General features: G+C 35.6%; 1 protein-coding gene across 5 annotated transcripts in view; it reads right to left on the bottom strand.

Moving 5' to 3' along the window:
- Nucleotides 1-12,500, bottom strand: part of LOC137639220 (somatostatin receptor type 5-like) — a 399,967-nt gene that overhangs the window by 181,118 nt on the left and 206,349 nt on the right. For 3 of the 5 annotated variants that reach the window (XM_068371515.1, XM_068371514.1, XM_068371516.1), the window contains one exon: nucleotides 2,228-3,115. The exons of the other annotated variants lie outside the window; for them this stretch is intronic. In XM_068371515.1, coding sequence (XP_068227616.1) covers nucleotides 2,228-2,505 — 278 coding nt within the window. In that variant the 5' untranslated portion in view covers nucleotides 2,506-3,115. The remainder of the gene's footprint in view (nucleotides 1-2,227; nucleotides 3,116-12,500) is intronic. 5 annotated transcript variants of the gene reach the window in all.

Genomic DNA, 12,500 nt, shown 5'->3' with positions numbered 1-12,500 from the left:
GGATTATCACGAACACTTGCCTCTGCCAAATGTTGTATTATTATTATTATCATTATTATTATTATTATTATTATTATTATTATTATTATTATTAGCTAAGCTACAACCTTAGATGAAAAGCAGAATGCTATAAACCCAAAGGGTCCAACTGACAAAAATAACCCAGTGAGAAAAGGAAACAAGGAAATTAAACTACAAGGGAATTAATGAACAATGAACATAAAATATTTTAACAACAACCCAGGTACACAGCGTGAGCTTACCTCAGTCCCGTAGTCTACCTGGTCGGCCTCTTTTACTCCATACACTTTGTCCAGTGGGAAGTCTAAACATTAATTCAATTGTAATTTCCTATCGTCTCGACCATCTCTTCTATTACCATTATCTTTTATGGTATGGGTTGTACCGCACGTGTTTCATACACGCTCATGCGCTGTAATGCTATCGTTTCTCTTTCGGTTTGCTACTCTCTCCCACATGATAAGAGAAAAACCTGTTTAAGCTTGCCATCATATTTTCACATTGGTGGAATTTTTTTTTTACCATTTTTGCGCTCAACCATTTGTATATAAGCTCATTATCTCGTTGAATAAAGTCACTTACTTTCCCCTACCCTCTTTTTTAGTACCTAACAGTTACCTCGCGACAATTGGTGGAGCTGGTTACTCCGGGGTCACAGAGAGATAGAACAAGAAAAGCAATAGCATTACTGAGTATGAATGTGTATGGAACACGTGCTGTACAGGGTACACTTGTCAATCATGAATCACAAGATGAAAGAAGTTGGGTCATTAATTAACAATAGTCTGTAATATTTGCAAAGAGAGGAATAATTCTTTTTTCATTATTTTAGCAATAGGAGGCATTACCTATTAACTTAGAATGAAGAAACCATTGAGAATGAAGTATAGCAATTTTAATAATAATAATTTTCATAATTTTAAGATTAATAATAAAAAATTTAATAATTGTAGTATGCTTTACCATATATGTGACTTGCAGACGGTTATGACTCATGGTAAGGAATCATGGATTTTACTTCGCTAGTAGAAACTATTTCTAAGTAAATATATGTTAGTTTAATATGAACTTTGGTATCTGTTAAGTATCGAAATTAGAGCATCCCTAGACAGCTGAATTTAGAAGAGGATGAGAAATTAGGTGAGAGTACAGTTCAGTGTTGCCATACAGAGCCAAGACTCAACATGTTTGTGAAGCCAAGAGAAACCATTCCATAACTTTTAAGTCTATCTGCTCATTGTTTTAGGACTATTTAAAAGTATCGTTATCCTTTGACACAAATCATCTTGATATGTATTTTATGAGTTGGACTCATACACTCATACATTATCCTAAAGCTAAGCAGGCTAATATATGACGAAGATAAGGGGTGAAGTATATTTAGCGCAGTCAGGCATGATGTAACAGAGAAGAATGTCATAAGAATAAGCCATAGATTCAGATTAAGTATAGGATTATAGAAAGTTGAAATACTGGCAAATAATACAAATCAAATTGCAATAACCATATCCAAAAAGGGCTACAATTTCTTTCTGGTGTAAACGCTAAATATTCCATCCATTTACTTTTAATCTACTTCTTAAGCCCAGCAGAAGAGACGGTTTGATCTAATCATTTTTAAAATGAGAAGAAAATTAGATTTCTCCTTATCTAACAGAGCCTCGGTTCCCAATGTAGTATAAACTAAGGTGATCCCTAGATATTTCCTATGTAGGTGGGGTAGGGGGGAATCTAGCTGTACATTGATAGATACAAAGAGCAAAAACCAACAGACTTTCAATGATATCGGGACTCATGGTAAATACACGTTAAAGATGGTAAAATTTCTCGATTTCTGAGAGTTCTGCGGCCATTTGGAGAGCTTTTTACTGTCTGAGCAAAATTAAGTTAAATTGGATATCATTTCATTATTAATTAACTTCAGAGTCACATTTGAGCATTTGTTTGGCCTTGTTCTTTAAAAAGTTATGGAGCTATTAAAACTATTGAATATTACTAACTTCAATGTCACATTTGAACATAGGTTTGGCCTTTGTTCTTCACCAAAGTTGAAGAGATGTAAGAAATGGTAAATATTGATAACTTCAGAGTCACATTTGAACATTTCCTGGGCCTTTGTTCTTTAGCAAGATATAGAGCTATTATGAATAATAAACATTAAACAAAATGCAAAACTATTAAATGCAAGAATAACATCATCACGTACCTGAAAATGGTATAGATAATCAGGCTGTTTCCAATGATGCCCAGTAGAAGAGTGAGGACATAAACAATAAGTGGTGGTAACAGCTCGTCCCAATAATAAGTGTTGAAAGACTCGGCCGGATCATAGTCGTAGTAATCACTCCCAGAAGACGATGTATTGAAAAGGGGAGATTCGAAAGAGGTGTTGGATAGAACCTCGCCTGCAGTTCTGTTAGTCCCACCCGAGTGTGAAGGATGGTGGGACACCTCTGGATACTCGGGCTTTATTAGAGGAAACATCACTTATTCTAGTCTTTTATCATTACTAGTTTGACGTTACCTTTGGCTGGTATTTCGATTTCTTTTCTTTTTTTTATCTGAACGTATAGATAATTCAACCTTTTTTTCTCGAAATTTTATCATCTATTAATAATTAAAGAATTCCAAATATTGTAATAGCGTTTTATCTTTTTACGGTAATACCTTTTTTTTTCTAGAATTATATCATTATCAATACATCCAGTTCACTTTCTCTATACGTTAAGAATTTTATGTGAAATATTTTCTTCACACCACTGGAGAATATTGTTCTTTAATAGTGAGATAATTTTCTGCATTTTCACACTTTTCGCTGCTAACACTCCACAGTGTTATCCATTCGAAGGAAACTTACAAGCCCAGCATTTCCCTCTAAAGGTCCAAAGAAATATTCCAAAATGGAAAACTACAGATCCTGAGGAAATTCTACCTCTTTCATCTCATCCCCGGAGACTAAGCGAACGTCCTTTTGGTTAGTTCCTCATTTGACGAAAAAGAAATGGCAGACATCTTAAGCCCTCGAGGCTAAACTTCGGACTTCAAAAAGAGAAATGTTTTAGGTCTTCTTCGTACCGTCCAGTCGATTTTATATCTGGAAAAATAAATAGAAGTGAATATGGAGAGAGAGAGAGAGAGAGAGAGAGAGAGAGAGAGAGAGAGGAGAGAGAGAGAGAGAGAGAGAGAGAGAGAGAGAGAGAGAGAGATAGTTTGTTCAATTAAAAAAGTATTCTGAAACTGCTATTTCAAACAATGCTGAAGTAGAAAAGATGTTGAATTATTTTAGTTGTACAATAGTATATATGATCAGAGAGAGAGAGAGAGAGAGAGAGAGAGAGAGAGAGAGAGAGAGAGAGAGAGAGAGAGAGAGAGAGAGAGCGAGAGAGATTTTATTTAATCATTAAAATATTTTGAACCTGATATTTAAAACAATACTGAATTTGAAAAGAAATTTTATCTTTTTCCTTGGAGAAAAGTATATATCTTCTGAGAGAGAGAGAGAGAGAGAGAGAGAGAGGAGAGAGAGAGAGAGAGAGAGAGAGAGAGAGAGAGAGAGAGAGAGAGAGAGAGAGAGTGTGTTTATTTTATTAAAAAAAGTATTCTGAATCTGCTATTTCAAAAAAACAAAAAAAAACGGAAGGTGAAAAGAAATCTATATTATTTTCCTTATAAGATAGTGTATATCTTCTGAGAGAGAGAGAGAGAGAGAGAGAGAGAGAGAGAGAGAGAGAGAGAGAGAGAGAGAGAGATTTTATTGAATTGATAAAGTATTCTGAAACTGCTATCTCAAACAATTCAGAAGTTGAAAGGAAATTTAACTTATTTTTCTTGTACAAAAGTGTCTATCTTGTCTGAGAGAGAGAGAGAGAGAGAGAGAGAGAGAGAGAGAGAGAGAGAGAGAGACTTAATTCAATTAAAAAAGTATTTTGAACTTGCTATTTCAAACAATACTGAAGTTGAAAAGTTTGAATTATTTTCCTTGTAGAAAGTGTATATCTTTTGAGAGAGAGAGAGAGAGAGAGAGAGAGAGAGAGAGAGAGAGAGAGAGAGATTTTATTTAATTAATAAAGTATTCTAAATATGCTTTAGTTTAAGCAATAAGAGTTCTTATGATCTTGTCTAATATATATTTTAACTCATTTACCGTGTTACTGTTTACTACATTCGCTTGAAGTCTAATCCGAGTATTTGCTATTTTGTATGTAAAGAGTTGCCACATTGAGTAGTGTTGTATATTTTCAATTCCAGTTTGTGTGTTACCTCGGGACTGATTTTTGCTAAGCGAGAATAGATTGTTGTAATGCCTCTATCAACTGTCCTCATAGCCGACGAGTTTGTAGATCAAATAAGTTCAAACGTTCCTTCCTTCATCTATATCCAAATTGCCTTAGTGTTGGAAATAGTTTGGTGGCCCTAGCTTGTATTGCTTCCAGTCTATCTATATCCTTCTGAATACCTGGAGCCCAGAATTGGACTCCGTATCCTAGATGGGGTCTTACTAGTAATGTGTACAGTTGTAGTACAGTGTCTTTGTTTCTGTATTTGAATTGTCTCTTTATGTAACCTATTAGTTTTTTACTTTCTTTACAGCTTTTTCTTTCTGTTTGGTGAACTTCAAATCCTTGTTGCTAATAACACCGAGGTCTTCCTCCAGGCCAACACTATGTGCATGCCTTTACATTTCCCACAGTTAAAAGGCATTTGCCATTTTCTGGACCATTCTCCGATCTTCTTGGTCTGCAAATTCGGCTATTTCATTAGTTAATCCTAAATCAATGTCGCTGATGTAGATAAAAAATAGCAATGGACCAAGAACGGATCCTTGCGGTACTCCACTTGTAACAGCGGCCCACTCTGAAGCTTCTCCATTAATTACAACTCTGTTTTTTACTTGTTAGCCAATCTTCGATCCATTCAGCTGGCTTGTCAATGATGCCTAGTGCTCTAATTTTGACCATTATTTTTTTATGAGGAACTTTGTCAAAGGCCTATTGAAAGTCTAAGTATATGATGTCTATTGCCCTGCTTTTTTCATAAATGCTAACCATGTTTTTGAAAAATTCCAACAGATTTGTCACACAACTTTTCTGTCTAAAACCATATTAGCTGTCTATCAGAAGGTTTGTTTTTCTTTATAAGTTCTACTATTGAATCTATTGCAATTGATTAGAAATTTGTGCAAGGCACGGAAGTTAGACACACAGGTCTGTAGTTACCAGTTTCTTCTTTGGGTCCCTTCTTGTAGGTTGGAGGAACATTGCATAGTTTCCATTCTTAGGGTTGTCTTTCTTTTGTTGGTAATTTTTCGGACCATTTTGCAAAAGTGTGGGGTTATGTCTTCTTCTAGTTCTATAATATCTCTTGGATGAATATTATCTGGACCTGGTGTCTTAGTCTTACTCAGTCCTTTTATTTTCTTTTTGGCATCATCCATTGTAAAGCTGATTCTATTTAATGGTTGTGGCCCTTCATATATGATAGCTGGTCCGAGGAGGGTCGTTGACTCTTCCCTATTGAATACAGTTGTGAAATATGCATTCATCAGTTCGGATTTTCCCAAATCATTTGTTATAAGCTTATCGTCCGAGTCTTTCAAAGGGCTAACGTTGCTTTTGATTGGTTTTTTTACTGTTTACAAAGGCAAAAATATCTTTTGGGTTTTATTCACTAGCTGAAGCCACTCTTTTCTCTTCCTTGACCTTGGCCTTCCTAACTATTTTATCTACTTTTCGGCTTGACTTCTTGAGGTCGGAAATTTCATGAATTGAATGCTATGGACCCTTTGCTTGTCTCTGCTTCTTATTGCAAGGGCTATTCCTCTGTTGAACCACTTAGTTCCATTTGGTAAAATTTTTCTATGCAGTATACATTTAGCCCTTTTTTCTTTATATATTTATACAAAGGAATCCCATTCGGTATTTATGTTTCCTGCTGTGTCGTGTTCTAAATTATTGATGTATTCCTTCAGTTTTATTCAGTTACTCTGTTTGTAGTTTAGCTTTTTTTTTGTAATTTTCCTTTCTTTTAAATGAGGAATATTTACCTGAAACCTAACTATTCGGTGGTCACTTTTGCCAATATTCTCGCCTACTTAAACACTGGCTACTAAATTTTCTTCTGTTGTAAGCACGATATCTAGTTTGTTGTTTCCACTAGTTGGTTTATCGACCCAGTGATGGAGAAATTCATTGTTGACAAATTCTAGTAGCCTTTATCTCTCTGTATTTGATGTAGAATTCATAGTGTCCCAGTTTACTGCTGCATTGAAGTCTCCCATTAGAACAGCTAGCTTAATGTTAACTTCTTGTCCAAGTTGTCTATACAACTCTTCTTCCTGCTGTTGTGTTTGATGTGGTCCTCTGTATATTACTAGTATGGACATGTTTTTCCCTATGATGTTGATACTTGCACCTGTCCCTTTGCATTCAGTTTCTAGATTAATTTCTATGGGGTTTAAGGGATTTTTAACATAGAGCATTACCTCGCCAGCATTTTTGATAAGGCGATCCTTCTTGAAAAGTTTGAAACCTAGGATTTCGTATCCTCCGATAAAATCCTTTGTTTTTCTCTTGAATCCAGGTCTCGGTAATGCCTATGGCATCTATTTCTTCACAACCTATCATTGCCCTGAAGTTTACCATTTTGTATCTAACTGACAGGAGCATTGAATTGTCCCATTCTGAGGAACTTTACTATAGTTTCTCTCCTGCTTTGTGACTTTGATAGTTTTTTCTGATTTACGAATGTTTTGGTTTTACTTTTATCTACATCATCCATCATGGGAATGAGACGTTTCGGCGTAGCCCATTTGGCGTCGCCGTTTCGGCGTGGCCAGTTAGGCGTAGCCGATTCGGCATCAGAATTTTTCGGCGGAGAGACTGTTGGCCGTCAACTATTACTTTGTAATATATATATATATATATATATATATATATATATATATATACATATATATATATATCGCTAATCAAATAACTTCTTTGGTAAAGTATAATTAGCTATTTGCCTTGTGGGCTAAAATGATTATAGCACTCGCCTTTGTTCCATTAGAAAAGATGGTCGAATACATGGATACAGTAGCAGCAGGTCTTCCAGACGAACCCTTGTTCCATTGGTTTGAAGACACTTATACTGGACGACAAAACAGGCGATGAAATGCATGAATAAACCCTATGTTTACTCCCGGGATATGGAACCTTTATGAACGCACTGTAAAGGATGAAGATCGCACTAACAATTACGCTGAGGCTGCCAATCGACGTCTACAGTACGAATTAGGAATGCATCATCCCTCCATCTGGAAATTTATTGATGCCTGGAGGAAAGTTCAAAAAGGACGTGATGCATATCTAGAAAAATTAATTGCTGGATATCCACCTCCCCAAAAAACTAAAGAAATATAGCCATGCTGATGAAAGAATAAAAAGAAAAAAAAAACAGTAATGGAAGTTGAGTCATTATAGCCTACTGATTTCCTGAAGGGTATTGCTCATAATTACGAAATGAAGAATTAATTCCTAAGGTTAAAAAATCTTTGCTTGGTCTTAATTTTGTAATATAATATTTTCAATTTAAAGTTTTTAATATGCATTATTCCATTATTGTTTTAATAGGATCCTTTATACTCTAAGTGAATAAATTTTTTATTTTATTTTTTAATTACGGATTTTTATTTACATTATTCCTTTATTTTCTTTTCTAAATTTCCATACATAAACAAATAAATAAGTCTTTGGGTGCTTTCAAAAACAAAGACGCCGAAACAATCTGACGCCTAAACGGCTACGCCGAATAGTGCTGCTAGTTTTCTGATGGAGAATCGGCTACGCCGAAACGGCGACGCCAAATGGGCTACGCCGAAACGTAGCAAACCCATCCATCATTTCTGCCAAATTTCCTTTATTTGTTGTTGGAGGATTTAAAATTCTAAGGTCTAGTTTGTTCACGGTCTACTGATTGTACAAGCTGATATTGAATTGGTTTCTGTACACTCTCTTGCCTTCTTCACTAAAGTGTATTTCGTCTCTTTTGGATAATTTTCTCTTGTCGTAGAAAGTGTCCCAAAGATCATCAAATTTGACATTCTTTTTCTGGTATGTAGACTTAAGCGTTTCGTTTATCCCAATGTCCTTACTGAGGGTGAAGTGGGTGACATTCATTGAGTCTTGGGAGAATATCTATAACTATAGTATTATTGGTCTTGTTTCTGGATGTTTCAACAGTTTTTTCCTACTTGTTTGATGGAGGATTTTCTAAGGGTCTAGTTTGTTCATGATCTACCGTGTTTAAGTGATTGTACAGTCTGAGATTAAGTTGGTTTCCGTTCATTCTCTTGCCTTCTTCACTAAAGTGTATTCCGTCTCTTTTGTACAATTTTCTCTTGCCATAGAAAGTGTCCGTAAGATCTACAAATTTGACTTTCTTTTCTGGCATGTAGACTTAAGCGTTTGGTTTATCCCAATGGTCTTACTGAGGGCGAGGTATTGATTCTGTCTTGGAATGATACCTGTAACTGTAGTATTATTGGTCTCGTTTCTGGCTATTTCAACAGTTTTTCTAGCTGTTTAACCAAAGGTTCTGTTTGACCAGCAGTATCCTTTCTTAGGAATAGGTCATTTCCAGTTGCCTGAACAATAATAGTGGCCTTCTTGTTCTTTATTGTTATTTTATTAACTGCTTCTTCGATCTTCTCTGTGTTGGAACCTGAAGAGTACCTGACTTTTCTCCTCTTTTTAAGGCTGAAGTACTCCTCTTGGCCCTTTATCATAGAGTCTTCAATTAACATCTCGTCTTCCTCTTCCTCTGCCAGGTGGTGAATCTGTTTTTGGTAGTTGTTTCATTTCTAGGCTGTTGTTTAGTTTTCTTAGTCTTAGCTACCCTTCCTCTAGTGAAACCATGAACAATGTTTTTTTTTTTTTTTTTTTTTTTTTTTTTTTTTTTTTGGTTACTCCCTCTCTAGGTTCTGCCTTTGATTTTACCTTATTTTGTATTTCTTGGATACAAGTCCCATTTTCTACAACATTATCTACAATTTCTTTGTTCTTTTTTTCTAACAGTTGGAACTTGGAAATAATAAATATCAATTGTTTTCTTTGTTCTTTATTTTAACTTTTCAATTATTCTATTTCTTTTTCCTGCTGACAGAACAGGCTTACTCTATTAAGGTGAAGGTTTGTAGCACACCCTTCTTTGAAGTCTACGCACCATATGTGTATTTGCCATTTTGCACAATTCTGCTTTAACTTGAGTTTCTCACTCATTTTTTATTTCTCTGTGATATTTTCGAATGCATATCTATGTCGAAATATCAGCTAATAGCTTCTATATTTATTACCTTTGTGACCTTTACTGTAATAAGGGGTGGGGCAGCTGATAGTTACCTCCTGCTGCCGTATCTGCTTAATCCTGGGTAACTTTCCCTCTTTACTGTCTTCAACCTCTTATAAGTGCTCCTAAACCAACAGTTAAGTTTCCTCAACGTTGGGTTGCGGCACCCAACTCCCAACTGGGCAGCACAAGGCAGTAGCCTCTTTTCTCTCAAGGATTGACAGCGGAAGGCTAGCGGTTACTGGAATTTCCGGACATCCAGAACATCCAGACTCTTAGATACTACTCAGTATTTCCAAGAAGCAGCAACTGGGTTTTCAGTTAACCAGGACTCCAACAAGGCACAAAAGCTATGTCAACCTTATGAACAGCTGAGCTTATTTCGTTAGAGGTCGATCACAGGGAGTTGTTAGCTATTACATGTTTGGAATGTGCTTTGCGGGGCACTAACAGCCCTATTCCATCCTGACGTCCCTGTCGTCCTGGGAATCCTTCGTCCGTCTCTCGAAACTTGTGTACGAGTTCCTAGCGTTGTATACAGAGGTTCCAAAGCCTCTGCTCTGATGCATGAGGTAGCTGTCAGTTCATTAATGATTATATATGTATAGGCTAGTTATAAATACCCGTCGTATCTATATATCTAATGTTTTAAATTTTTTCTTTCTTTTCTTATTTCTTATTTTTTTGTTTCTTTTTTATTTATGTTGGATGAGATTTAAAGCTGAGAGTTTAGATAGAAGGATTGAGAAAGAGAGAAAAACAGAAAACATGAAAATGTAGAGGAGTTAATAGTGGTCCGATCCTAGTGTAAATGCTCAGAGCTGGTCTTAGCAGATACATTAAACCTATCGGTTGGAAAAAGAAAACCTCCCGCCGCCATAGCCCACCACTTCATTGCATCGCGCAAGCTCTCTCACTTCATCAAAGCGGCGGGCCATAGAGAGAGAGAGAGAGAGAGAGAGAGAGAGAGAGAGAGAGAGAGAGAGAGAGAAAGATTTTATCCAATTAAAAAGTATTCTGAACCTGCTATTTTAAACAGTACTGAAGTTTAAAAGAAATTCATATTATTTTCCTTGTTAAAATGTATATATCTGCTGAGAGAGAGAGAGAGAGAGAGAGAGAAGAGAGAGAGAGAGAGAGAGAGAGAGAGAATCTTTTGAAAGGATGTTCATACATATTTGAGAAAGATTATTTATTATATAATTTTACTGTGCTCACCAAATATGAAAAGAGCCCATCAAAACCTAGCTTACGTACGTAGATTCAAGCCTTTCAATCAGATAAATAGTTGCAATTCAGTTTTGCAACACAAATGCAATAGGAATGGCATTTTTTATAAGTAAAGTGACTATATACTAGCATCAGACGAAGCAAAACCTATCCATTTTATTGAACGGAAAAAATGCCATAAAATGCACATAAACCTTCATGATTTCAAATGAAAGTATATTGAAAATTCTAAATCCTGTCCGATTGCAATATTGTTGTAACAACGTTAAATCTATTGAGACACTTAATCTAGTAATGTATCACAGCTTAAGATCTACTGTCTGAAGTCTTTCCAAGTCACATTCATCAAAATCATCATCACCATCATCATCCTCATCATCATCATCATTCTCTCTCTTCTGGAGAGAAATAAGCCTGTCCGAAGGAGAGGGACCTTACATAAAGAGGAAAGGCAATAGAAGAGTCACATTCACAAAAGAATGGAGGATGAAATTGTTAGTTCATTGTTCTGTTGTATTATAATGATAATGAAAATACTAACACTAGCTGGTCTTTTGTAAATTCTTATCTTGTGATGCCTTCTTGTGTGGATTTGATTAAAGATATATTGAGACGAAGATACAAGATGTACGAGAATAATCTACAAGAGAAAATAAATATTGGAAGAAAAGTGTTTTTATTTTTGAATAAAAAAAATCAGTTATTTGGAAGGATTACGGCCAGCTTTTGAAATGCATTGGAATATTACTTTTTTTTTTTTTTTTTGCTCTTTGAAGTTGACCAGATAATCCTTCATATATACAACAGAACAATGAACTAACAATTTCATCATCCATATTTCAGCTGTATAGAATCAGCTCCCTCTATTTTTAGTTTTACTAAGTTTCAATCACTGTATCTGTTTATTTACGAATGGGAGTATTCGCATATTTTGTAATAATAAGAAAAGAGACTGTTACTAGTCTTCACTAAAGTGATAACATTCGAATTAGGTCAACTATTCATATTCATATGAGGGGATGGATTTATATTCGACAGGTCAATGAAATTGTAATCAGTCTCGCTGTTTTTCTGGTATTCCTCAGGGTAGTGTTCTTGGCCCATTTCTGTTGATATTATATACACATGACATATGGGTGGCATAGAAAACAAGATCGTTGTGTATGGAAATGATGCAACTCTCATTGCTTCCATCTCCTGAATGTACACCTGAAGTTGTCGAATTCATTATTATCATTATTATCATTATTAGCTGAGTTACAACACTAGTTGGAAAAGTAGAATTCTATAACCCCATGGGCTCCAATAGGGAAAAATATCCAGCGAGAAAAGGAAATAAGGAAACAGAATAGTGTGCCTGAGTGCACCCTCAAATAAGAGAACTCTAACCCAAGACTGTGGAAGACCATGGTACAGAGGCTATGGCACTACTCAGACTAGAGAACAATTCTTTGATTTTGTAGTGTCTTTTTCCTAGGAAAGCTGTTTACCAAAGCTAGAGAGTCTCTTCTACGTATAGCAAGTTGAAAGTTGCCACTGAACAATTACGGTATAATGTAACAGTTAACCACTTGAGTGATGAAGAATTTTTCGGTTATCCTAGTGGTGTCGGGTGTATGAAGAAAGAAGATAATTTGTAAATAATAGGCCAGACTATTCTGTGTATGTATAGGCAAAGAAAAAATGATCCGTAATAAGAGAAGAAACTCTCTAGCGGTAGTATCTCAACGAGTGGCTAGGACCTTGGCAAACCTACTACCTATTATAGAGATACTGTATAACTAAAACTAGTGCATGATACAAGTTATGGGCCATGAAATTGAATACTAACAAAATCAAAGTATGGTTACAAGTAGGTCGAGGACAGTAGCTCCTCAACATACCAGACTTCGTGTTGAAATATACTCAAGAATTTTTTTTTT

Source organism: Palaemon carinicauda, chromosome 4 (genome assembly GCF_036898095.1).
Source record: "Palaemon carinicauda isolate YSFRI2023 chromosome 4, ASM3689809v2, whole genome shotgun sequence".
NCBI classification, from domain to species: Eukaryota; Metazoa; Arthropoda; class Malacostraca; order Decapoda; family Palaemonidae; genus Palaemon; species Palaemon carinicauda.
This window is presented reverse-complemented; position numbering and strand designations above follow the sequence as displayed.